Source organism: Phocoena phocoena, chromosome 2 (assembly GCF_963924675.1).
Source record: "Phocoena phocoena chromosome 2, mPhoPho1.1, whole genome shotgun sequence".
In the NCBI taxonomy this organism is placed as follows: domain Eukaryota; kingdom Metazoa; phylum Chordata; class Mammalia; order Artiodactyla; family Phocoenidae; genus Phocoena; species Phocoena phocoena.
The window spans coordinates 153,893,241-153,920,529 of NC_089220.1; the positions used below are offsets into that span (position 1 = coordinate 153,893,241).

Here is a 27,289-nt window from a genome sequence, read left to right on the forward strand (position 1 = left end):
CTGCCGGCCCTGGTCTGGTGGGTTCCCAAGGTGGAGAGAGACGGAGACTCTGAGACACAACCAGTCCCACCCCCCTACCCCCACCGCCGATGGCCCAGGCACTAACTTGAACTCCTGCAGCCACTTGGTCCACAAAAACATGTGGATGTCATTTTGCTGCTCAAATGTTTCCCATTCGAAAATGGGAAGGCAAGGGCAAAGGTGGTAAACAATTTTCTTAGCTCTGATTTCCCTCCTAGTGCTGTCTGCTTCCACATGGCATGAAAGTTCTAGAGTCACTCCCTACTGGAAGAAACGTTCCATGAAGCCGGCACAAGAGCTTTTATTTCATTCGGTCTCACATCAAAATATTCCATGTCTCTGATCCAAACCTTCCTTTCCCTGCTGTTCGGCTCCAGTGCCCCCCGTGTCCATCTGCGTCCTGACCGCAGTGAGGGTCAGGCTTACTGACCCTCCGTGGTCCAGCAAAAAGCCGGGAAGGAGGGGGAGAGAGGAGGTCTCAAGACCACCATCAACCTCCCTTCCCCTTGATAATGTGACGGGCTTCACAGGTTCCACAATGAGGAGTGACAGTCATTGACTTTTGACACCACCCTGACCCCTGATTTTAACCCCTCCCTTATGGAATCAGATTCATCCAAAGCCTCTTTCTCACGCTGACTTCCTGGCCTCGCATGTCTGGGATGCGGGAGGGCTCCTTAGATCTGTGAGCATGTCCGCACTTCCTGCTGGGAATATGCAGTTTGGTTCCTGTAGGTCGGCTCTGTGCTGCCAATACCTCCCCATCCCAGTTCTGCAAGAGCCTAATTTATCACCTCCTGCGGGACCGAGAGCAAATCAGGTCGGAATCAGGACCAAGGCTGAAGGGCCAAGTGAAAGATTCATCACGCGGCTGGCCGACGCTCCAGCACTGAGACAGGCCAGTGAAATACGCCCACGTGGGCTGCCCTGTTTATTAGAAGCGCTCAGCTTTCTGGAATAAATAGGAGAATCTCCAACAGCAAAGTTAAGTGATTTACAAAGCCCGTTAGAAAAATACCGGTATCTGGGATGCAGAGTTTCTATTTTGAGTCAATTTTTAAAAAACGAAAACAAAATTTCAAGGGCAAGATATCACAATAGAAGAAAATCCTCTCCTAAGAAAAGACCGAATGGTTTACAGTGATCAAATCTACATGCTATTTCATGACTCGTGGCCTGGGCCCAAGGAGAGGTTCCCCTGAGGCAGAGCTTGGCCGCACATCCGGAGAACACAGCGGGCTAGGAGGAGAGATGCCTATGCATTAGTAAGGCAAAAAGCAGAGTGCCCAAGCCTGGTCATTTCCACAGAGAAAACAGACCTGATGGCCACCTTCCTTCATCAGAGTCACCTTGTGGTAGGCAGTGAGATGGACAAGCCAGCTGGTATAAGATAGAAATTTGCTTTTAACTGTGACTGGTCCCTTTGGTGCCACCACTGTTCTCTACTGGAGATGGGGGAGGGGGAGGGGAAGAGCAGGAAATCCCATTCTTGCTTCAACGTCCTGACCCCACCCTTTCCTCAAGCAGAGGTTAGACCTCCCCGCCACCAGGGGTGAGTCCTGGGCGGCGGCTACCTGCCAAGCGACAAGAACCACACCACGGGGTCCCCGAAGACGTTTCCCTGTCACACGCTCTTGCCTTACGGCTGCTGGTGTCAGAGTCCCCGGGATGTGCCTGGGCCAAAGGTGGTCTCGGAGTCAAAAGGATGGGCCGCCAGGTAGTCTTTATACTCCCCGTCAATCAGGTTGGCGGCGTTGTTCCGGGCAAACCAGCAGTCCACCTGCTCTTCCCCGTTGTAGATTTTCCTCTGCTTCCACACCACTGGGACCTGGTGTCCTTTTACCTCGAGGACGGCCTCAGACCTCTCAACTGTCTCAGGGACGGAAGGATGGGCAGGGCTCTTGCTGAGCCCGGTGAGTCTGGCCTCCTGGTTCAGGAACTGACCTGAGAGGACAAAAGAGACATCAGGTCTAGGTCAAGTGTGAGCAATGCGGTTGAACAAAATCTAACTTCAGTTCGGGCACCGATGGCCAGCAAATGCACGGGTGTGACCCAGAGGAAGGGGATGCATAACATCAGAGCAGTGACTGTGGTCCTTGGCTGGAGTCTCCCAGAGCTGCTCCACCTTTTCCAGTGTCCAGGGAGGGTGTGGGGAGGAGAGACCTGAGTGTATTGGTAGTGGCCTCCACTTCTGGAAGCTACCACGGGAAAGATGCCCAAACCACAAAAAGAGATGCCCAGTCTCCTACTGAGATGGGAGGATGAGATGGGGGCAAATAACGAGGGAAGAAGGGTCCAGTCTTCCCCGCTCTCCTCCCTCTGGAGGACCCCTTCCATGTGTGCACTTAGTGGGTGTGCACTGGGCGGAGGGTGTGGAAAGCAGGGTCAGAATCCACCAGGTCGAGTGAGGGCACTGCCAAGGCCGAAGGGACAGCAGTCTGCGTCTGGGAGAGGAGCTTCCCAGGCAAGCTGCATAGAGACACGTCCCTCTTGAGTGCCAGGGAATCCTGCTTTCTAAACCGAGCCCTGGCAGTGGCTCCCTCTTTACTTGTGGGAAAAGCGCCCACATGAAATTGCACGTGGAGGGAAGCCAGGCAGAGTGGGCTGCCCGAGGCTCCCAGCCGTGGGGGTGCCGCCCGGGAGGGGCCATGCATCTCCCACCTGGTGCTGGGCCATGGGATGTGTCTGCATCCTCTCCCTGAGAGTAAAGAACCAGACCTGGAGAGAAGGACTCCTCATTTCTTTGCTCCCCTTCCCCAGAGGCCTGTGCGAATTAGTTTATAAGCCCATTCCTATTCTAGAAAAGTGTCAGGAAGCAAGAAGTATACTTTTCACACTAATTCAAAAAGATATGTGCACCCCAACGTTCACAGCAGCATTGTTTACAGTTGCCAAGATACAGAAGCAACCTAAGTGTCCATCAACTGACGAGTAGATAAAGAAGATGTGGTACGCAGTGGAATATTACTCAGCCATGAAAAAGAATGAAATTTTGCCATTTGCAGCAACACGGATGGACTTGGAGGGCATTATGCTAAGTGAAATACGTGCAGAGAAAGACAAATACCGTATGATATCACTTATATATGTGGAATCTAAAAAATACAACAAACTAGTGAATATAGCAAAAAAAAAAAAAAAGCAGAGTCACAGACATAGAGAACAAACTGGTGGTTACCAGGAGGAAGGGGGAAGGGGCAAGAGAGGGGTGAGGGAGTGGGAGGCACAAACTATTGGTGTAAGACTGGTTCCAGGATGTGCTGTACAACACGGGGAATATGGCCAGTATTTTGTAGTAACTGTATATGGAGTGTAACCTTTAAAAATTGTATTTAAAAAAAGCAAAAAGAAAAATTGGCCATGTGCCCAAAAAGAATAGAAAAAAGAAAAAGAAATAGACTTTTCATGAGCTTCATAAAGACCACACTCCTGTGGAAACTCTCAACCAAGTAAAGATACGGGCAGCATCAGCTTCGTTTTGGGAAACTGAGTTCTGTGCTGTGAGCCAGCGTGGAGAGCAGCCACCTACCTAACAGGCCATGGCAGTTGCCAGAAAGGCCTTGGCCGTTGGCGACGTAGAAGCCCAGGTGGTTTCGCTGGTAGGGGGCTGGCTTTTTGTAGAGGTGGAGGAGGATGACGAAGGCCACGTTGCCCTGGATGGCGATGGTGACCTTGGCATTGGCGGACACCGACACCTCCAGCCCCTGGCTCCCCACGGCCGCGCTCTGGTTGCAGGGGAGGACCAGCCTGTCCCCACCATCCACGATGACTCTGGTGGGCGTGATCTCCAGGTAGGACCTCTCGGGCTTGTTGACGAGGATGGTGATGGTGCGGAAGTAAGTGCGCTGTTTCTTGTGGCCGTTTGGGGGAGCAGGGGCCCCGATCAACTCTCCGTTCACCGTCACACCTTGAAGGCGGGGGGGCGGGAAGAGAGCAGTGGTTAGAAAAACTACCCCCACTTTCACGAGAGGGCTTCTCATCCGAATTTCCTTCCTCTCTTGTACCTCTAGAACCAAGAACTCCTGCTCACACATAGGGACTACTCAGTGCCCACTGAATGAAGGAAGGAAGGAACGAATGCATGAAGGTATGAGTGATTTTTGACCAACGTCCTGGGCAGGAGAAGCTGATGTAGGTTTGGGTGAAAATATCGTAAAAAGGGGGTTGACATATACACACTACTATATATAAAATAGATACCTAATAAGAACCTGCTGTGTAGCACAGGGAATTCTACCCAATACTCTGTAATGACCTGTACGGGAAGAGTCTAAATAAAGAGTGGGTAGATGTATATGCATAACTGATTCACTTTGCTGTACACCTGAAACCAACACAACGTCGTAAATCAACGATATGCCAATAAAAATTTAAAAGTGAAAAGAAGATAAGTAAATGAATAAAAATTCTAAAAAAGGGGGTTGACATGTTTGTCTGCTTTCATTCCAGTGTCTGGTTATAGTTCCCCAAACTCTTGTGTGGCCCTGACACGGTATTTTCTTACCCATCGGTTTCCACTGCTCCTGATTTGGAGACCCTGGGACACCACTGAGCAGGGGGGTAGAAGGCGAAGATTAGGGTTTTTTTCTTTCACTCCCGAAACTCGAGTTCTTTCACTTTCTAGGCAGAACTCACCAGAGTCCGCATGATCAGAGACCAGCCTCAGGATGTGCCCAGGCTGTCCATCGATGTTGAAACAGACCGTGAGGTTGCTCAAGGGGAAATCCACAACAAAATGGGGGTCTCCATCCGCTTCCAGAACAGGATGAGAACGGAAGAGAAAAAGAAAGAAAAGACATTTATTGGGCACCTTCTCTGTGTAAGCACTCTTCTTCTATTTTCTCATGAGTTATTGACTTAACCCTGTCAACAACGGATCCTCCGTGTCTACACGAGGAAGGTGGCTGGGAGGCGAAGTGATGCACCAGTTACGCAGTCAGTTCGTGGAAAGTAAATATTTGAATGCAGGTCCCCTAAATTCAAATATGATGGTCCTGTCACCACACTGCAGTCAAACATAGACAACTGAACTTTAGAGGGAAGCGGGGCATCACCCTACACTCCCCATGACTACTGAGCTCACATTCTTCAATTCCCTGTGTGGCTTCCGCTAATCACTTTCTTCCCCCTTTGCCCTCCCCAGTGAAGAGATGTGGATGAGAACTTCCTGTCCCATGACCAGAGTGCCTTGGCCCTTGAGTCATTCACAGCGCCAGATGGACACAGCCCTTGCATGAGTAGTAATGACCAAGCCCAGTTTAGGGCTGGTGAGAAGTAAAGGACACAGAGTCAACGGGAGGTCAGGTGGTGCGGCCAGCGATGACAGTGGCAATCCGTCCTCTGGGTCCTACTGCCTTTACTACTCTCAAATTTGTGTCCGTGGATAAGACCACAACGTTTACCTGGCCCCTGTCCCTTACCCATTCTCCTCATTTTTGCCTCTGCTAAAGATGAACAGTCTTGCCTCTTACGGTACAGACAAAATATTTCCCAAGAGTCTATGTCAATTCTCTTTTCTCGCGAGATGGGAGCATTAGTTTCTCTCTAATTTGTACACCAAACACAATGTGTTCCTGAATTCCTCTCTACTTTACGTGTACATGTATGTATACGCATTTGTATATGGTGGGGGGTATGCACCAGGAGTTCAAGTGTTTTCAAGCTACAAGCCAATTAATGTTCTTGGTGGAACTGCTGAAACACCCTCTCTGTCCCCAGTGTGACTCAGAAGGGCCTTTGGAAGAATCTGGTTCAACTCACTGTAAAGTGCCTCAAGCACCCAGTGAATGGCAACTTAATAAAGAAATACAAGGTACTGGTCTTCTGTAGGTGAGAAAAATAACACCCGTTAAAGATAAAAGTCCATATTTTTGGCACTCTGTGGGTACGAATATAACTACGTGACAGTTCTCTGAGAGTTTCTTGTGCTCATACCATATTATTTCTACTCAAATCTTCCAAATCCGTTTAGAAGGAAAGATGCTGCCTGCTCCAAAAAAGAGAGGAGAGGTCTGGAAGTCATTACTCCACGCTGCATCCAAGAGCAAAGTTTTCCTGCATTCCATAAAGCATGTGTGTTCAAAGGAACAACACGCTACCCACTGGAGACCACGTGTTTCCTCTCCCCAGAGCTAATCTCCAGGTTGTCCTGGGCTACGTGAACCTGGACGCCCAGCACGTTGGCAGCAAGGCAATAAGAAAGACTTACAAAGGCAGATGTGTACATTTGAAGAATAAAACCCAGTCCTGTGTCCTTATTCCATCCAGATTTTTATTATAATCCCAGGAATATGGCCAAGGGAAATTTTAGGGTATTGTTATCTGGTTTTCCCTTCTAAAGCCAAGGATCATGAAAATAATAAAATAACAATGTTTAAAAGCCTTGCATTGTCACAGATATTTGTAACACCAGAAGCTAGAAGCAAGCATACTTCAGATCTCTAAAAACAAACGTCTTTCCAGCTCAATCATGACGCATGTGTAGCTCTGTCCATCCACCCTTCTATCAGGGCTCCTGCCAGGCTCCTCAGGACTGTGTTACCCATGGGGTTTATGTGATGGTTTAATGATGATCCTGGTTTTGAGAACTGCCCCACGCTGCCGGTTTGCACTAAATAAATATGGGTCCTCACATCTCGTCCTATGAGCTGATGTTCTAACTGGCTTCGGGAAATTCCTGGTCATCCGCTTCCTAAACATTTCAACTCTCCAATCAGACACCAGCACGTTCTTTCCTTTACCTGAGGTTTTGGAGACTTTAATCCTTGGGTTGTATGGTTTCTTGAGAGCAGGTCCTAGAGAGGAGAAGGAAGAGATCCACCACCGTTATTCATTAAAGAGGAGGAAGTGAGAGGTACAGAGGGCTGAGAGGAGTCAAGTACAGCTCTCAGATACGTTTGTGACAATTTAAACACGTCTCTTTTAAAGGAGGCTCTTGGCCTCGCAACACAAAGTGAAGGTGTAAACGACGAGGTGTAACTATTTTATTCCTCTGTAAATTAGATAATATTCTTCTTGTCTGTGATTTCTGTGTATATAATAGGAGAAAATATTCTATCATTCTTAAGGTATAGTTATGGGGGGGGGAAAGCAAAGTTGTTTAATGGGGACAGAGTTTCAGGTTTGCAAGATGAAAAAGTTCTGGAGATCTGTTTCATAACGGTGGGAATATACTTGACACTACTGAACTACACACTTAAAAATGGTTACGATATAGAGAACTGACTGGTGGTTGCCAGGGGGGAGGGGGTTGGGGGAGGGATGGAGTGGGAGGTTGAGGTTAGCAGATGTAAGCTTGTATACAGAGAATGGATAAACAACAAAGCCCTACTGTATAGCACAGAGAACTATATTCAGTATTCTCTAATAAACCATAACGGGAAAGAATATTACAAAAAAAGAATATAACTGAATCACTTTCTGTACAGCAAAAATTAATGCAACACTGTAGAGCAAGTATACTTCAGTTAAAAAGAAAGAATGGAAAAAATGGTTATGATGGGAAATGTTACGTTATTTGCAAAATAGCAATTTAAAACAACCAAAGATATACAAGAATGTAAAAGAAAAAGATAACGCGATAATCCAGGTTTATAGCCATGTGTGTTAGTACAATTCACAAAGCAGCAGGCAAAAATAAACACTCCATTAAAGAATAACCTAAAAGTAAATTACTTTCTGTCAATAAAATAAAATTAATACCTTATTTCAAATTGTCTATATTAAGATTTTGCTCCTCTTAACCGATTTTTGCCCCCCCAGAAAATGAAGATCACAGTATCTCAATGTTTTTTGTTTTGTTTTGTTTTGTTTTTTTGCGATACGCGGGCCTCTCACTGTTGTGGCCTCTCCCGTTGCAGAGCACAGGCTCCGGACGCGCAGGCTCAGCGGCCACGGCTCATGGGCCCAGCCGCTCCGCGGCATGTGGGATCTTCCCAGAGCGGGGCATGAACCCGTGTCCCCTGCACTGGCAGGCAGACTCTCAACCACTGCGCCATCAGGGAAGCCCTCAATGTTTTTTAAGCGCCCCCTTCTCCAACTGGTCCCTGGTCAGCCAGACACAGACAAAATCAGGCCGACCACGAAGGTGGAACGACATCTCAGTCTGAATGGCTGCTTTGAGGAGGCTTAAATTGTCACAGACACTCAAAAAAATCATAAAATTAAAACTAAAATATCATCTTCAGGGAAATCTTATGTCTAACAAGACTTCTCAGCGATCAGCCAGTTATTCCCTCATCTGTGTTCTTGGCCCTCTGATCTCGCGTCATTTGAGTCTGCTGTCTCCTGAAGCTGTTGAGATTTGAGTTGCTGACACTGAATCACGATGTTACTCAAAAAGCCATCTTCCCTGGATGTGGCATGGATCTCGTAGCATGACCTAACAACATCACGCAACTTACTTTTCATCCTTTTCATCAGAACAAATATTGTACTAGTTCTGCCAAGACGAGTTCCACTCTTTCTAAAAAGGCAACATATCATTTTTCACCCCTACGTCAGGTCTGAATTTTTCAATAAATTTCTAGTTCTACACTCCTCATGGGAAAGGGTATCTCACATGTGTAGAGCACTTATTATATACCAAGGCCTCTACACATTTAATCCTTGCAACAATCTTTCAGGGAAGATATTACTATCTACATTTTACAGGTGAGGGAATGGAAGCTCAGAGACGTTCAGAAACCTGCCCCAAGCCACACAGCTGGCTAGGAGGAGCCGTGATCTGAAACTCTGTCTGGATCCTAACCGTATGCTCTCCCTACCATGCCCAGGTGATTCTCAGAGTTGAGGATATGAGGATCAAATGAGGCCCAGGGTTAATGTCAGTTCCCTCACCTTAGGACGTGTGCACCTGACAGGAAGTTAAGAAAAATGTCACACATAAAAAAGTGCTGTTTTCCATAAACAGATTTTACTGAGAATATAACCCTCTGCTTTGGTTGAATTACTTTTCCTGTCCTTTTCCCATTCCTGGTGCTACTAATTTCCCCCTGACAAATGGCACTGAGACAGATAATAAGAATTTCTGTTTAAACTCTGGATTCTCCTGAGAATCCAGAACTTAGTTCCTCCTATATAATAAGACCTATAATAAAATAAAATTTTATTATTTTATTTAATTCTAAACAAAATCATTAAAATTTAAAAAATAAAACTTTAATTTAGAAAATTATAAGTAAAATTAATAAACTATGAGTAAATAAAATATAAAATAAAATTTCATTTCATTTTCTCTATAAAATATTTTGTTTTCTCAGGAAAATAATGTCAAGCGTATGCATAAAATGACATAATTGAAGTACTTAAAATATAGAAAAGCATTTAAAAATGAGTATTTGTTTACTTGTCTGTTCATCCCTGTGCCTCCAATAATGCCTGGTTCACGGGAGGCACTCAATATTGATGATTTATCGATAGACTGGCTTTACTTTCTCGAATTTCTCTATAGAGATCCATGGTTTATAACAACACAAACATAAGCTAAGCCACTCTTTGAAGGCTAGGAGCTGCAGGTAGAGAACATTGTTTATAAGATTTATAATACGAGAAAATAAAACAGACGACCTTGGCCTGAAAAGGAGCCAGAAGGGCCATCCCGAGAGTGCCCCTACCTGGCTGCAGGTGGGCGCCCCTCAGGCTCTGCATCACCGTTTCGGGCCCTGTGGCAGCCGACGTGCCGTAGGCGTCCTCCGGGGTCTCTGTCCGCGGTGCTGACTTGAGCGTCATGGAGGTGAACGGAGCGAGGAAGTGATGGTTCATGGCCAGAGCCTGTACCTCCTGCCTCAGCCGCTCCCTCTCGGGCTGCTCATCACTCTGCAGCCAGGAACTCAGCAGCTCCTTCAGGGTCAGGTAGCTCCAGAGACGCTCCAGGTGGTTCGGGTGCTCCTGGCCACCCCCCTTGGGCCTGGGGCTCCCCGGGACGTCGTTCCCCATCCTCCGGGGTTCCACAGGCACGTCCTTCTTGAGTACGACAAACTTCTTACTGTTGCTGGCCGTGACCTCCACGTGCAAGCGGTCCATCTCCTTGTCCACCAGCTTCCCCGCGATGATGATCTCAGAGCCATTGAAGTAGTTGGGGAACAGGGTCCTGGTGGCATGCTCTACCAAGCCGGGTGGATAATCCACGCGGATGTCCGAGAGGAGCGGGGTCCTGATCTCATCGTAGAACCTGGAGAGGAGGAACAGAGAGGGAGAATCGGGGCCTGCACTAGCTGCAGGCAGGTCACGTCCCAGAGGAAATCACAGGCTGTCTTGGGGGGGCGGATCTGATCTTAGAAGCAACCAAGTCCAACATTCCACCCAGCAGAACATCTCAGACAGGAGGCCGTGCAGCCGTAGCTCAAACACCACTGGTGACGGAGAACTCACTATCTCACAAGCTCCCTTGCCGTTTGCCAGACTTAAATTCTGGTTTCCTCTTCACCCCAGAACAAAGCACAGTCAGCGACCACTTTCAACTGGCCATTGTGCTTCAACGTAAAAACACGATCATTGTAACTAGCAGGCAAGGTGGAGCTGACGCTACCTATCCCACCTCCCTCTCAGGGTGGAATTAGAGTAAACACAGGCATAAATTGTTTTAGTGCACTTCAAAGACCTAGCATTTTTTCGCAAAATGAAGGTTTGTGGCAATCCTGCATCGTCAGATGATAGCATTTTTTAGCAATAAAGTATTTTTCAGTTAAGGTATGTACATGACACTACTGCATGCTTAATAGACTACAGTGTGATGTAAACATAACTTTTACGTGCGCTGTTAAAGCAATCCACCTGTAGGACTCGCTTTATTGCAATATTTGCTTTATCGCTGTGGTCTGGAACTGACCTGCAGTATCTCTGAGGTGCGTCTTGAGATGAGGAAGTGCTCTGAAGTGTCAGGAAGACAGTTATAACCATAAGAGCTGACAGAACACCTAACCTGTGAAAGCCGCCCTGCCAATATTTCACGTAGGTTTTCTCCTTAAATTCTATCATCTGACCAGAATCCTCACTTCACAGTTGGGGAGACCGAGGCACAGACAGTCTTAAAGCCTCAAGTCACAAGGCAGGACCAGAACGTGAACCCAGATCCACCCAGTTTCAAGACCCATGGTGATGTCTCCCATGAAAGAAGTGACGATCAGACTCGGGGTCCGTCCTCACGTCCGAGCGTCCCGCTGAGCCTGCCCCCCGCCCCGAGGACACAGACAGACCCACGGACCCGATGAGCTGGGCGCGGGCGTCATGGTCCTCGTGGACGTGCCGTGTGAGCCCACAGTTCTCCAGGGACAGCATCTCCAGCAGCTTGAAGTCCACATCGGCCCCGATGCCCACGGTGAAGATGCAGACCCGGCCCCGAGCGGCCTCCCTGGTGTTGTTGAGGATCTTCGGGGTGTGGGTCTCCCCGGCGGTGGGCTTCCCGTCTGTCAGGAAGATGACCAGGGACACGCTGCGATCCTCGATGTCGTTGTGGGCCACGAAGTCGTTGAGAAGCCTGATGCCCCTCTGCAGGGCCCCGTTAATATCCGTGCCTGCAGGACATAGAACAGGACACCTGAGGAGCCTCGCCACCTCCTCTACCTGGACACACCTTCTCGGGCCCCTAGCGGGCACCTGCAGCAGTGGCGCATGGGGAAAGCAGCCACCTGCATTCCTGGGGTGACTCCATGTCACAAAGACTGCTAGAAACTTGGCAAATGACTAGGAGCAGCAGAGAATTATATAACCTTGTCCTGAAGGTGTCTGATGGCACCTCAGCTTAGGTGTCTCCACTCCCTTAGCGTGAACGGTTTCTACCTCCTTTTTGGAGAATCACTTTGGAAAGGGAAGGAGGGTGCTGGGTGCAGGAATTCAGAGAAAGCAAGCGCCCCAGAGGGAAGGGAATGGCACAGGACGAGGAGGCGGCGACGCGGAGACCGTCGCGGTGACCGCACTTGTGTCCTGGGGCTGGAGGATGCTGATTAAAGCACTCACTTTGTTTTTTTTTTTATTGCTGTCGTCTTTCCTGCTTCCTGCCCCTTCAGGATCACCCCTGCTTGTTAGGACCCCACCAAGTGAAGGCTTTCAAGTTTACACCTCCTACCCCTGCCGTTTCTAATTCAGACACGCTTGTCATTGCAGCTCTGATTAAAGTCAGGGGACAGTGTCTGTGGGAGGTGCTGGACAGGTATTTTGCTTGGGGGATGGAGAGACGGATGGCTGGTGGAAGTCAAAACTGCCAACTAACGTGAGGTTTCTGGATGAGCTGAGAATTTCATTCAACTCTGCTGCTGCTGTTCTACCATCGCCAAGAAAAACTGAGAGTTCTTACCGCAGCCGTGAATACGTACTTCCTTTTTCTGACTCCACTGGGGTCAGAAAATCCTAGCATTTTGGTCGCTAGGGATTTTTTTCTTTTTTTGCCAAGCTGCACAGGTATGCAGGATCTTAGTTCCCCAACCAGAGATCCATCCCATGCCCCCTGCACAGGAAGTGTGGATTCTTAACCACTGGACCACCAGGGAAGTCCCAAAAATTTCACCCATTTTAAGCACACAATTAATGATTTTTAGTAAATTTATGAAGTTGTGTACCCATCACCACAATCCATCCCCCTGACTGGAGTGATTTTTATCTCCCCGCAAAATGTACCATAGTTGAGTGAACCAGACAATTTTCCCCACTGCTTCACATCCTCCAGAATTTCTGGCTAAAATACATATGACTGTGACTGTGCAAACACATTGATAATTCGTTCTAAGATGTACACATGGCCCGAACGTAAGGGAAAGTTACAGCTGAAACAGTATTTAACGTTTCTTTGGGTTCACTCACTTGCCTTTCTGAATGCCCAGCCTAGTTTCACGCTGCCTCTGGATATGTAGGCATGAACCAAAATGCAGGTGTTTATTTTCTCTTTAACCTAGAACGTAACAATGATGCCAAATCTCTCACTGCATTTTTTTTTTTTTTTTTTTTTTTTGCGGTACGCGGGCCTCTCACTGTTGTGGCCTCTCCCGTTGCGGAGCACAGGCTCCCGACGCGCAGGCTCAGCGGCCATGGCTCACGGGCCCAGCCGCTCCGCGGCATGTGCAGTCTTCCCGGACCAGGGCACGAACCCGTGTCCCCTGCATCGGCAGGCGGACTCTCAACCACTGCACCACCAGGGAAGCCCTCTCACTGCATTTTAAATCCCAGGAGAGCCCAGGCAAAGGACACACTTAGCTTTTCTTACACGAGACACCAAAGCACAGCACGGCTTGGTACTGAACGTCCGTTAAGTTGGGGCATCTCCCGCACGCTTAACAACGGCAGGGGGGCTTTCTCCCCAGGGAGCTGACACAACCATTCCGCCGAGAGCTCCCCCAGGGTCATCAAAGGACCCAAGTGCACCAGCAAGAGGGATCACTTGGGTAAAATGGCCATATCTGACACCTAGAGAGGACTTCCTATGTGCAGCCACTGTTCTAAGTACTTTAAATATTTTAACTCATCTCATCCTAATAACAAGTCCGTTATTATCCTCACTTTACAGATGAGGAAACTGAAGTATAGGGAGGTTAAATGACTCATAGCTGGTAGAGCTGGATTCAAATCCAGACAGTCTTGCTTCAGAATCTATGCTCATCTCCTGAAATGACACTTTTCTGAGAGAAGTAGATTTAATTTTCTGTTCACCTGCAGAGGCTGGGACAATGAAGTACCAAGAAAAAATAAAGGAAACCAATAAGGTTTCTATGGTTTAGATTCCAAAATACACACAACTGTTTTCTAAAGCTTTATCTCCACCTCCCACACACAAAGGATTCTCATAGCAAGCAGAACATTCAAATAATTTTAATGCATATTCTTTGAGTATGCACTGTAGGTCGGGAGCTATGACAGGAAACAGGGGCTAAACAAAGATGAAGGAGAGTTTCTTCCCTCAAAGACTTGACCATCTTGTCAACTTCCTGCTGTAGATCATCACTATAATATTAAATATAACCTTTCATTTCTCCTATCAACCAGTAAAACATTAACTGGATCGTGTTGCTGTAGAGACTGGTAGGAAATCCCATCTGTAAATCGAAATTCCAACCAAACAAGATCAAGTTCCAAATGAAGTTCATTTGGGAAACCAGAACTTTGCCTTGGATGGAAAATAACAAATATATGAGCAATGAGAAACTCAGATGGAAGAGGATGGACAGAAATGGGTGTTTTCTATGTTTCCAGGTATCCAAAGCAGAATTATCTGAGACACCCAGGAGATGGTGTCTCTACAGGGGCCTTTAAGAAAGGTGTCAAAGGGTCAGGTTCAGGTCCAATAAACACTCCAATACTGAGCATCTACCACGCATCCACTGTCCTAGTGATGGATGTAACAGCAGAAGTCAGCTCTGTGTCCAGGGTTGAAGGAACTCAAATCCAGCACGGTTGGTAACACGCTGTTCTGACTCTCTAACCTTTTCCCGCGTCTGCGTACTTACCTCATCACGACCCCCCAGCCAAGTGTGCAAATCCTCAGAGTCCTCCCCTTTCCACCCAGAGCACCGCCCAGGCCATCTGGGGTCCAAGGGATCTAACGGCTCAGGAGGGCAGCTTCACCTGCTGCTTCCTAAGGTGCTCATATTCAAACACACAAAACACTGAATCATCCATTTGGCTTTCATTCCCCTCCCCAAAACACAATTTACAAAAAAAGCTGCATTGTTTGGGATCCGTGAGATAAACCAGGAAAGGCTCCAAAACCTATCAGGTATTTCCTCCGCCCGCTAACTTACTTGACCATCTTAGTTTGGGGCCTGGAAGAGGAGAAACAAGCTCCTGGGAAAGCTCTCCCCTGTTATCTCCTTTCCTGTGATCAGCGTCAGCTTTCAAACCCTCGTCTCTGGGCAGAAGGTTAGCTACTCACGTATCCCGTCGAGGCGAATGGGCAAAGCAGGATGCGCGTTTACCTCCGGTCGGTGACATGTGGTGAATGTAGACTTTGCCGTCTCTGATATTGTTGGGAGTAACTGACACCAAATGGTCCTTCCACACTTTGACCCGGTTGGAAAATCCAATGATATTGAAACGGTCCTGGGGTCGGAGGTCATGCAGAATCGTGAAAAGGGCATCTTTGGTCTAGGCAAACACAAAAGCAAAAACAGTCACGTCTGAGCGCATGAGTCCACGCGTCCCCTGGCTTGGAAACTGCACACCGGGGACAATCCCAGGGTTAAAATTAAGTGCCTGCTACGTAAAGGGACTCGGATAAATGTCAAGGAACTTTGTCACCTAGCTGGAAAAAAAACCATCATTAATATGTTACAATTTTATATAAGACACGAATGGGTGTTTCATGTATGAACCATCACGTCTGCTGGAATCCACCAAGGCTTGATGGAATCCATCAAGCTTCTGTATCTTTCACCACTGCTATTCTCTAGACCTGGAATGTTCTTCCTTACTGCCTCATGCCCTCGTTTCACCTGACAAGGCCCTCGTCATTCAGAACCCAGTTAACATGCTGTATTCTCTATCTGCAACATTTTCTAGCTCCTCTGAAGAGAGCGCACATCTTCTCTCCTGTAGGCTAGCACTGTCTTCAACATGCTCACAGAGAAAAGTGCGTATTACCCGTCATGACTATAGTCTGCTTCACGCCTCTTTCCCTTCCTCCAGTGTCAGCTCTCTGAAGGCAGGTGCATCTATTTTCTTATCACCCAGAGCAGAGGAGAACTCCTGACACATAGGAGGCGCTAGAGAGAAGTTCAGAGGATGAACGAACGCATGGACACTTCATGAGTTATAGATGAAGGGTACGCATAATAAATATCACTGGAATTTAAAAGAGAATGAAGCACTGCAGGCTGGAGTGATGTGAGAAGGTGTCACAGAGAAGGGGGAATTGAGGATGAGACTCAAAGGAACTGGGTAACTTGAGAGACGTGGGAGGGCATCCCGAAAAGAAGCAAAGGAGGTCAGAGAGACGGCTAGAGGAAAGCAGAGAGGTGACACAGGGGGGTCCCGGAGATGCTGAGCGAATGAAAGGTGTGCAGGTAAGTCAGACGTGACTTGTGGAAAGAGGAAAGAAACCATCGGAAACTGAAAACAGAAAAGCTTTAGGACTGCAAACGAGGCAACCAACAAGGGATTAATCTCCACAATATACAAACAGCTCACGCGGCTCTATATCAAAAAACAAACAACCCAATCAAAAAATGGGCTGAAGATCTAAATAGACATTTTTCCAAAGAAGACATACAAATGACCAAAAAGCACATGAAAAGATTCTCAACGTCACTAATTATTAGAGAAATGCAAATCAAAACTACAATAAGGTATCACCTCACACCAGTCAGAATGGCCATCGTCAAAAAATCTACAAACAATAAATGCTGGAGAGGGTATGGACAAAAGGGAACCCTCTTACACTGTTGGTAGGAATGTAAATTGGTACAAGCACTATGGAGAACAGTACGGAGGTTCCTAAAAAACTAAAAACAGAGTTACCATGTGATCCTGCAATCCCACTCCCGGGCATATTATCTGGAGAAAACCATAATTCGAAAAGATACACACCCCGCAATGTTCACTGCAGTGCAATTTACAATAACAAAGACATAGAAGCAACCTAAATGTCCACCAACAGAGGAATGGAAAAAGAAGGTGCGGTACATATGTACAATAGAATATGACTCGGCCATAAAAAAGAATGAAATGATGCCATTTGCAGCAACATGGATGGACCTGGAGACTGTCATACTGAGTGAAGTAAGTCAGACAACTATCACGTGATATTGCTTATATGTGGAACCTAAAAAAAGGGTACAAATGAACTTACCTGCAAAACAGAAATAGTTACAGATGTAGAAAACAAGCTTATGGTTACCAAGGGGGAAAAGGGGGGAAGTGATAAATTAGGAGTTTGGGATTAACAAATACACACTACTATATATAAAACAGATAACTAATAAGGACCTACTGTATAGCACAGGGAAGTCTACTCAATACTCTGTAATAACCTATATGGGAGAAGAATCTGAAAAAGAATAGATGTATGTGTATGTATAACTGATACACTTTGTTGTACACCTAAAACTAACACAACATTGTAAATCAACTATACACCAATAAAAATTTAAAAAAAAAAAAAGAAAAAAGAGAAGCTCCAGGAGCCTGGACAAGAGTTTCTAAAACAATCAACTCGCTATTGTGAGTAAGCACTGCCTTCTCTAAATAGCATTATTGCTAGACATTGAAAGAGACGTGGCATATGAGGTATGAGGTAGGGGATGCTCATTACATAACTGCCATGTAATGTCATTGCCATGTCATTGCCATGACCTCTGCCACCCTTCACAGGGGTGAAGAGCACTTCACTGTAAGGGCAGGAGGGCTGGGGTTCACCCTGGATCCATCACTTACTGCCTGTGTGGCCCTGACAGATAAAGACAAAGAAATACTATACGATATCACTTACACATGGAATCTAAAAACAGAACAAAACCCAAACTCATAGAAAAAGCCATCAGACTTGTGGTTACCAGAGGCACCAGGTGGGGGCTGAGGGAATTGGATAAAGGTGGTCAAAAGGTCCAGACTTCCAGTTACGAGATAAATAAGTCCTGGGGATGTAATGTACAACGTGACGACTACAGTTAACACTGCTGTGTGGTATATTTAAAAGCTGTTATGAGAGAAAATCTGAAGAGTTATCATCACAAGGAAAAAAAAAGCATTTTTGATCTATATGAGATGAGGGATGTTCACTAAACCTATTGTGGTAATCATTTCACAATAAGTGAAACCATTATGCTGTACACCTAAACATACACAGTGCTGAATATCAACTGTACCTCAATGCAACTGGGGGGAAAAGATTAAATGACAAAAAATTAATGCCTCCATTCTCTGAGATCCTCTCTCAGCACACACATCTATTCTGCATTTATCACACTGCATTATCATTATCTCCTCGAGCCCTTCCCCACCTCAGGACCTCTTCACCTGCTGTTCCCTGTGTCTGGAATGCTCTTCCCTACAGTCTGCATGACCGCCGGCCCCTCCGCATCCTTTAGTTCTGGGCTCACTCGTTTCTCTGTCCTCTCAAGCCCGGCACCCTGCTTCTCTGCCTTCACAGCGTCGAGAGAGAGCATGTCATTACATATCTGTGCATTTACTTGACTGTCGAACTCAGCTCCACGCCTCCGAGAGCGGGAGCTTTCTCTGTTCCATCACTCCTGTGTCATACCCCGCTGTGCCTGGCCACACGGCAGAGTCTTGATACATTTTTCCAGAAAAAAGTGAATGGTGAATGAACTGTCCATCTGTCACGCTAGACTCCACAAAACAGCTGTCCCCTTGCTCCTCCTCACCCAATACAACAGTTGGCGCATTGTGGGCTGTCAGTGTGTCAGTAAATATCTGTTGAATGAGTAATTGAGACAGAAAGAAGGAGAGAGAGAGGGAATTCTATGACGTGAATACAGAGGAAGTAAGAGAGACACAGCCCCTATCCTTGAGAAGCTAAGACAGGGAACACTGAGAAGGATGATATGCAGGAAACAAGAGCTGAATGATGGATAGCATTAAAGCCAAAAATAAATAGATCAGATCATGACAATAAACAGATGTGGGTGGAATGCCCTGAGCACTGATGCTGACGGAATTCCTGGAAGCATGCCTCACCTTGACCCCTCAACCTTCCTTCCACTCAGAGCCAACACAACCCCAGCATGAGCAAAGACGGGCTCGGCGTCATTCTCAGTCCAAGAGTCTAGACCGCTGGGAAGTCTGAAGGTCCACAACTGGGAGGTGACAGATGGGACCACAGCAAGCGGTGGCCATCCCTGAGATGACACAGTTTGGAGCCCGACACTAAGGCAGGCACTTGGAAATGTTCCCGCCGCTGGGGCTCAGAGCTGGCTGAGCACCCCAGGGTGCAGGCTGGACCTGGGGAAACTTGTTAGAAGAAGGCTGCCGTTTGTTTAGCTGCTGGCATCCTTAGGTTCCTTAAATAGAGTGCTAAAGCCCTCGAGAGGGGCTGGCCTGGCTCCTTTGATGATTTTTTTCCCCATCGTGATGGATGCTCTGCTTTAGGAATAGTCCTTCGAGCCTCTCCACCCTCCTCCCCTGAGCTCAGCAACGACGGGTTTCTTATGACCTTGTAAGGCCACAGCTGTAACTTATCCTCACGTGCACCAGGGCAGGCAGACCCATGGGCTCCCAGTGGCTCTATTTCCAATTGCCTTAGAACCTTTGGTCTCCAAGGCCTCATCCAAGAGACCTGGGCAAAAGGTGCTTAGAGCCACCACCATCCATTAACCCTTTCTGAGCTCTGACCGTCTCCTTAGATGGCGGGTGGCCTGGGGAGCTCTGTGTTCTGTAGAAGGCTGAACAGGCAGGAGGAAGGTAAGGGTCCAGATAGAAGAGTAAACGTGAGGGGGCTTCAGCTGATACTTCTGCACCCTGCGTTTATACGCTGAAGATGAACAGAAACCTGGTCAGACTTTTGCCAAGAGTACAGCCCAGAAAACAGGGCAAGCGCATTCCAGAAAGATCAGAGAAAGCCCAGAAGGGCAGAGAATGTACAAGCCAAGCTGCTTTGAGGGCCTGAGCTACCCTGAAGGTACCAATTGATCAGATCCACTCCCTGTGGGTCCCAGAGGGCAATCTGCAAAGACCAGTGTGTACATGTAACGAGAAGGGCTCCTTATGACATCCCAGGTTGTGTTTGGACTGAAGAAAGATACAAAGGGTACACAGATACAATGAATAGAGGAAAAACTTCTTATTATTCAGATAGAAAAGAAGCACCTTGGCCTGGAAGGAGCATTTAGACAAGATTCCTTTTAATCTGAGCCACATAGAATCACAGGGAACAGGGATGAGTCCCTGTCTGAAACTATTCCATGGTGAGGAACGCTTCTTCCTTTTTTTTCCTAAATTTACTTATGTATTTTTTATTTTTGGCTGTGTTGGGTCTTCGTTGCTGCGAGTTGCGGCGAGCGGGGGCTACTCTTTGTTGCAGTGTGCGGGCTTCTCATTGTGGTGGCTTCTCTTGTGGTGGAGCACGGGCTCTAGGCGCGGGGACATGTGGGATCTTCCGGGACCAGGGCTCGAACCCGGGTCCCCTAGCACTGGCAGACGGATTCTTAACCACTGAGCCACCAGGGAAGCCCAGAATCCTTCTTCTTATAGGTACTTTCCTTGGGTGGAAAGGAGGGGAAAGAAGTATTTCCTTTGAAAACTGTCTTAGAAGTTCATTTCAGCGCTACCTTTGGTTTATTATTCACTAAGCCTTTTCATCTCTGTCCGTTTAAATTCTTTCAGGCACATGTGAATAAATAAAGACGAGCTCTCGGTTTCAGATTCTCTATTCATTCAACATGGTTGGTGATGGTCCCTCTTGCTCTACTGGGTCTTCAGGAAGCAGAACTCTGTAGGCTTCCCTGATGGTATCTGTGGAAAAGCGCAGGGCTGGGCCCCGGGAGGTACAGCCCCCTTTTCACCCTTCTCTCACGCTGCCCTTCGCGAGGGCTGCTCCTGGGGAAGGGAGTGTCTGCGGGCAGCTCTGTCCTGCGGGCTCTGGGCCCTGCATTAAGCCATCCTACAGACAAGGGATGGCCCTTCCTTCCCCCTCCCTGCAGAACTAAGCCTGAGCAGCTGGAGGCTCTCGGCACAGCCTTGGGTGGCGGGGGGGGGGGGCGGGTGAGCACCCCCTGTGCTGACCGCTGTGTCGTGAACAGCTCTTAGACATCCCCCAGGAGACAAGCATCGTGCAGTCACGCCCTCAGGCTGACCCATCAGTGGAGCCCATGGAAAACCCAGCTGCCTGCCCACTCCATCGGGGTGCCCGCTGACGCAGCTTTCCTCAGACACTTCTGTGTCCCCGCCAAACCACACTCACCAGCAACTAACTCTGACACAAGAGGCTTCTGTACCACAGACCCCGGGTTGTGACATCATAGAGGAAATCCAAGTTCAAGGGTCCTAGATACTAGCCACGCCATGCTTTTCAGCAGAACGGACTTGCTGTGCTCTGAAGCAGTCCTATCACTTGCCTTGTTCTAAAATGCTTACCGAGGAGCTGACCTCTTCTCTTTCCTGGGTCCACACACTCTTTCTGGATGAACCCGAGAGAAAAGCATCTATGATTTTTCTCAGCGAAAACAAAAGAAATCTAAGACCTTCTAAAAGTCTTGCTTGAGCCATGAGAGAGAATCACGATCAGCAGATACATACCCTGCAAACAGCCCTAAGTTTCTGAGAGGTAATATTGGGGAGTGGAATACACCAAATAGGAACTGGGCACAGGTGGGCCTTCTCCCTTCCCAGGTGGGTGGAGATAAGGGACACGGGTGGGGACCAGAGGGAAGCGTGCGCAGCTCATCCTCCTGTGAGTTGCAGTCCCTCCTATTGCCAGCAGGGGGACCCCTCTGTGCCCACGACTGGCAATGGAGTCCTTCCAATGGAAGGACAGACAGAAATTAAAAAGTCTGTTATCCCATCAAAGTTTGCAACATTAGGTGCTCCCTGCACCCTCAAACCACCTGTCTAAGCCGGCACTGAGGAGGACGGAGATTCCCACCATCCCGGCCTCTCTCTGTGCCCTCCGCAGGCATACAGCCCACGTCACCCTGGAGTCAAGGTCACGGCTAAGACCAGAGCAGCCACAACAAGCCAGCTGGATGCCGCCAGTCCCTGGGTGGCAATTATGCTTCAGTGGCAGTATTCCAAGACCATGGCATTTCACACGGATTCTGCAAAAGGCAGTACAACCTTACATGGACATGTTACAGGTCTTTCAATGATCTGAAGGGAAGTTTTCCGAAATTGTATCGAGACTGACCCACCAAGTAATTGGGTTTTTAAAAAAAAAATCCCAATTTTAGGAGCAAGGCAATAAATTGAGTGAGAAAGACCATTTCTCCATAATATATTTGTGTCTATATCATTGTTACACTTTCCAAAGAATCTAGCAACAGATTGGTTTCAGAGAAGAACCTGAAATATTAAAAATGTTACCCCACTGATGACAGTATAGGCACAGTTCAAGAGGTTGTAAACCCATAAAGGAAAACAGTGATAACACAAAGCCTGGTGCCCTCCTGTCTCCTCTCTGCCGTAAATAGCTCCTGAAATGGAACACATTATATAATTTGTATTAAAAATAAAAACTTTAAACTGTAATAAAAGAAACATAAACCATCAAAATGTGTCTCTGTCCAATATGAGGAATCTTGTTGAAAGAAACTAAAACTATTTTTCTCCTGGCCAAAGTGCTCCTTTTAGAGAAACTCAGAAGGTTTCTTTATATAATTGGAAAATTGGGGATAGAAGTCATCATATTTTCCAATATTTTAAAACAGTTTAGCAAGTGCTAAATATTAACTTGAAATTTCACCTAGGAGTAAATGGAGAAAACTATTTCTTTGGTCTCTACATTGTCTGTACTATTATGAAGAGCATATTTTCAAAATTAAGCAAAATCATAAGGCTCCCTTATTTAAAAATACATTATTTTAAGCTATTGTAATTTCATCTACTGTTTGAATTCTAATTTCAAATGCTCTTTCAATACAATACTGTGCTAAATTATGTTATAACTCTGGTTCTGATTACCCAATCTGTGTAAAAATGTTAAATGGTTGTTCCTTCATAGCAAGAGAAAAGCACTGTTCTAGTAAAAGTTCAGATCTAAATTCCAGTATTACTTCAGGACTGGTTCTAAAAGAGAATAGTTGTTAACAACTAAATTCTGGCGAAATTAAAAAAGTCTGAATAGGTTTAGATATTAGAGCATCTTTTGCAATATAAACATAACTATATTTCATGAGTCTTTGTGTTTGGATAACATTATTCTAACTTGAGAAGCAAACTCTCATATGAATGCTCTGGATAACGTTACAATCTATCACCTAATGTTTTGACTTTGCTTTGACAAATGTATCAGGTATTTACCTAATAATGTCATGGTACATTTTTCTAAAAAGCTCTTTGCCAATAACATTTCTTTGATTCTTTATGATGTAGTAAGCACATCTATTTCCCGTGCTTGATGTAGAAATAACTCAAGGCTCAAAAGAGATAATCTTTTTCACTTCTCTTCACATGGAAGGTTAGTAGTTATCATGATTTGCTCACATGGCTGATGCCATCCCTCTTACTCTGGCCAAGAATATAACCTCACCACTTCTATCCAGGTGGTCATAGGCTCCAGGTATTCATTCACAGGTATGGCTTCCTGCTCAAGCAGGAAGTAGATAAGAGGATGCTAACGCAGAAAAGTTCACCTAAGTTTACAGATCTTTGTAAATGGAGTCCTTCACCCACGTTCTGACACACCTACTGACTAAAAGGACTGAGTTCTTGGTCCCCAGTGCCAGGTCTAGATTCTGAAGTTTATATTGCCCAACTGCATGCTTGGATTCTAGAGCCCTACCCGTTTCAGTCTACAGAGTTTTGCGGTGTTTGACTCTCTGACCACCCCTTGACCCATCCAACTTGCCCTTAGGTATGAGTTCTTATGACTTCTGTGTCCCTGGCATAGGTCCACCTAGGCTACTCGCTTTAAATACCCAGAAATGTGCCCTGGCGAACATCAAGAATATAACAGAAGGATGTGGGGAGGCTGTGAAAAAGCCACAGTCAGTGAGAAACAGTGGAACAGTTATGAGAGAAGTATACACAGCACATCAGCACATGAGGATCGTACACACAAGGAAATCGAGCAAGTGGAGTCACCCTCCAGCAGGCTGGGACAGTGGCGGTGTCCCTGTGTCTGTCACCACTCTGCCCCTTGGTGCCCCTTCCATGCTGAGAATCTGCGGTGTCCTCTGTTTGCTCAGCTGTACACCTGAGGACTTGTGACAATATCCCTGCCTCTCCAATCAGATGGTTTTCAAGTTATCTAATCCAAAATATTACCACAAACTTACGGCTATAACTTATTCACTCTCGTCTCGCAGCTTTCTTCATGTTTCTCCCCAACCAAGAATTCACTCCGTCCTTTCCTGCCACCTTCAAGGACTAGCTCCTAGGTCACCTCCATCATTAATCTTTTGTCAAGTACCTCAAGCCCTTTCCTTTCCACCAAATTCTTTCCACTATCTAGAATACGTGGCATGTTGGATTTGATTAACACCTGATTATCTATATTTCTTTTCCCCAGCAGAATTCTAAGGTCTTTCATTAAAGTGACTTAAGTAGGATGCTTTTGCTTTTTTTTTAATTGACGCATACTTGATGTGTAACATATCAACTACAGGTGTACGATAAAGTGATTCACAATTTTTAAAGGTTATACTCCATTTATAGTTATTATAAATTATTGGCTATATTTGTGTTATACAATACATCCTTTTAGCTTATTTTATACCTAACAGTTTGTACCTCTTACTCCTCTACCCCTCCCTATCTTGCCCCGCCCCCCTTCCCTTTCCCCACTGGTAACCTCTAGTTTGTTCTCTACCTCTGTGAGTCTGCTTCTTTTCTGCCACGTTCACTAGTCTGTTGTATTTTTCAGATTCCACGTATAAGTGATATCATACAGTGTTTGTCTTCCTCTGGTGCTTTTCTTATATATACTCTTCCTCTCGCCTCCGTGTTTTTGCACATTATCTCTCTCTTCCTCTCCCTTCTCATCCCATCCCTGAATTAACTTCTGAAAGACTCAACTATCCCCTCCCCTGGGAAGCATTCATTATCCCCTATTCCACCCCTCAAAAAAACTGATCAGCACCTCCATCGTGCCGTGACTGGGCCCTACATGTACCTCTATCACAGGAAGCATTTTGCATACAATTTTCTACATGACTTTTCTTCTCTGGACCTCTTGGGAGAAAAGGCTCTGTCTTATTTATCTTTGTATCCCCACGCCTCGTACCTCTCCCATAGCACATAATCCACATGTATTTCATTCTTGGAGAATCTGAAGTCTGGAGTCAAAGCCAAGATGCCATCCTGAGGGAGAGTGGGGTCCTAAGCAAGAGAACGAGGTGGCTGTGATGTCAGACCTGGGCAGGTCTTAGGAATTGTACCCCCTTTCCATCAGCCAACCAAGCAGATGCAATCCAGGAATAACAATGCTTCCTGACACTCTGATAATCATTCCACATTTGTTATCTCATTTAATCCTCTTTGACTTATAGCATTTATCTCGTTGTCACTTGTAGCATAAGTTTCCTATCTAGCCCCTTACAGAGAAGGTCTGCTGATCGAAATCCCCACTGGAAAGACGTAAGTGCAAGGTCAGGATGCCAGGAAGGGGAAGCTAGGCTTTGGGTTATACAAAGACCATGCTTTCAGATGCTGACCACAAGGCCCGCACTCTGAACAGATAATACAAGAGTACTCAAAGCTCTGTACTGTTCATGTTTCCTTCCTACGATAGCCACATAGTACCTTCATTCAGAGATCCTCAAAACTTTTTAGACATGACCTCATTTAGCTCAATCTTAACGGCCTCAACAAACTTTTTAAATGGGTGCCTCCAATTTATTTAAAATTATCTATATGATCTTTGTTGAAGAGCAAGTTTGTTTTTTTTTTTGAAACAAAAAAATTCAAGTTTTCATTGGTGGCCCAGGGTAAAAACATTTTGCCCTCTGCCCATCATTTATTTCCTCATATTCTGAGTCTGAGCCCAAAGACACCAGTTTCCCCCACTGCCTTCTGTTCATGGCCCTGAGTCCCAGACCTCTGTTCTGCAATGTATTTCTGAGACATGCATCTGTTAGTGGCACTGTCTGGACAAAGGCAGCTCAGGAGATGAGGATAAATGCCATCAACTGAAACAGTATTCCTAGACAACACCAATTAGCCGTCACTCTAGATCAGGGGTCAGCCAACCATGGCCTGGGGGCCGAATCCAGGCTGCTGCTTCTTTTGAATAAGTACAATTTTATGGGAAGACGACAAGCCCATTTCTTCGCACGTTGCAACAGCTGCCTTTGCACTACGACGGCAGAGTTCAGTCATTACGACAGAGTCCATCCAGCCTGTAAAGCTTAAGATATTCACTGGTCTGTTATTTTTAGAAAACGTTTGCTGACCCCCGTCCTAGAAAACTGGAAAGAGGGAAACTGGACATTGTGTTATTAACTGGAGTCATGCTTTCAGAGGCTCACCACAAGGCCTGCAGCCTGAAAAAGTAAGGCAGGAGGGCCCAAACCTTATACTGTCCATTTTTTATTTGCATGACAGGTGCACGGTGCCAACCTCTGGAGACTCCAGATTTCTTAGACATGATCTCCTTTGTACGCCTGCATCCCTCCTTTCTGAGCTCCTTCACGTGTGCAGGGAGCTCTCTCCTCCAACCAGGTCACCTCCCCGAGGTCCTTCTGGGCCGGGCTGGCCCTGTCCAGCATTCTTCCGGGCTGCTCAGTGAAACTCAGACTGCCCTCCTTTGATCCCCACCACTTCAAAGGTACTCTCTCCACATCTTAACGTCTTTCCAGCATCCTCTCTTTCTCACTGTGGCAGATCCACATGCTCTTGAAGAGAACGGCTAAAAGGAATGTACCAGCGGACACCACTGGACCTCACGGTACCGAGATTCCTCACTCTGCACCTCTGTGGTCTCCATCCTCATGCTCAGCCCGTCCAACCCAAATCATAAGAGGGAAAGCGGCTTGCATCCCTGCACACGCCCCAGGTGGGCTTAAAGCTAAATAAGGAAACACTAACAGTTAATTCTGTGTATCAGAGCAGCAGCTCCATTCATTTCTCACAACAGCACGCTGCTGGTTGAAGTCTCTCAGGGCAGGTGACCTCTGTGCACTCACCTGAGATGGGCAGCATTCAAGTGATCTCCTCACTTGGCATAAGAATAGGTATTGTATATAAAATAGACAACCAACAGGGACCGACTGTCTAGCACAGGGAACCATACTCAATATTTTGTAATAACCTATAAGGTGGGGGTCCCCAACCCCCGCCTTATAGGGTGGGGAGTCTCCTGTTAAGAGCCAGGCCGCAGAGCAGGAGGCGAGTGCCGGCAGGCGAGCAAGGGAAGCTTCATCTGCCGTTCCCCATGGCTCGCATTACCGCCTGAACCATACCCGCCCCACCTGGCCCACGAAAAAATTGTCTTCCACGAAACCGGTCCCTGGTGCCAAAAAGGTTGGGGACTGCTGTTACAAGGGAAAAGAATCTGAAAAAGAATATCTATATCTGGGCTTCCCTGGTGGCGCAGTGGTTGAGAGTCCGCCTGCCGATGCAGGGGACGCGGGTTCGTGCCCCGGTCCGGGAGGATCCCACATGCCGCGGAGCAGCTGGGCCCGTGAGCCATGGCCGCTGAGCCTGCGCGTCCGGAGCCTGTGCTCTGCAACGGGAG

At 46.8% G+C, this 27,289-nt stretch overlaps 1 protein-coding gene across 1 annotated transcript in view; it reads right to left on the reverse strand.

The window, feature by feature from the left end:
- Positions 1 to 1,058: 1,058 nt before the first annotated feature.
- ITIH5 (inter-alpha-trypsin inhibitor heavy chain 5) overlaps positions 1,059 to 27,289 on the reverse strand; it is a 73,706-nt gene continuing 47,475 nt past the window's right edge. Inside the window, exons 8-14 of the mRNA XM_065871823.1 lie at positions 14,922 to 15,090; positions 11,225 to 11,534; positions 9,636 to 10,192; positions 6,762 to 6,815; positions 4,657 to 4,773; positions 3,551 to 3,928; positions 1,059 to 1,965 (exon numbers count right to left, since the gene is read on the reverse strand). Coding sequence (XP_065727895.1) covers positions 1,676 to 1,965; positions 3,551 to 3,928; positions 4,657 to 4,773; positions 6,762 to 6,815; positions 9,636 to 10,192; positions 11,225 to 11,534; positions 14,922 to 15,090 — 1,875 coding nt within the window. The 3' untranslated portion in view covers positions 1,059 to 1,675. The remainder of the gene's footprint in view (positions 1,966 to 3,550; positions 3,929 to 4,656; positions 4,774 to 6,761; positions 6,816 to 9,635; positions 10,193 to 11,224; positions 11,535 to 14,921; positions 15,091 to 27,289) is intronic.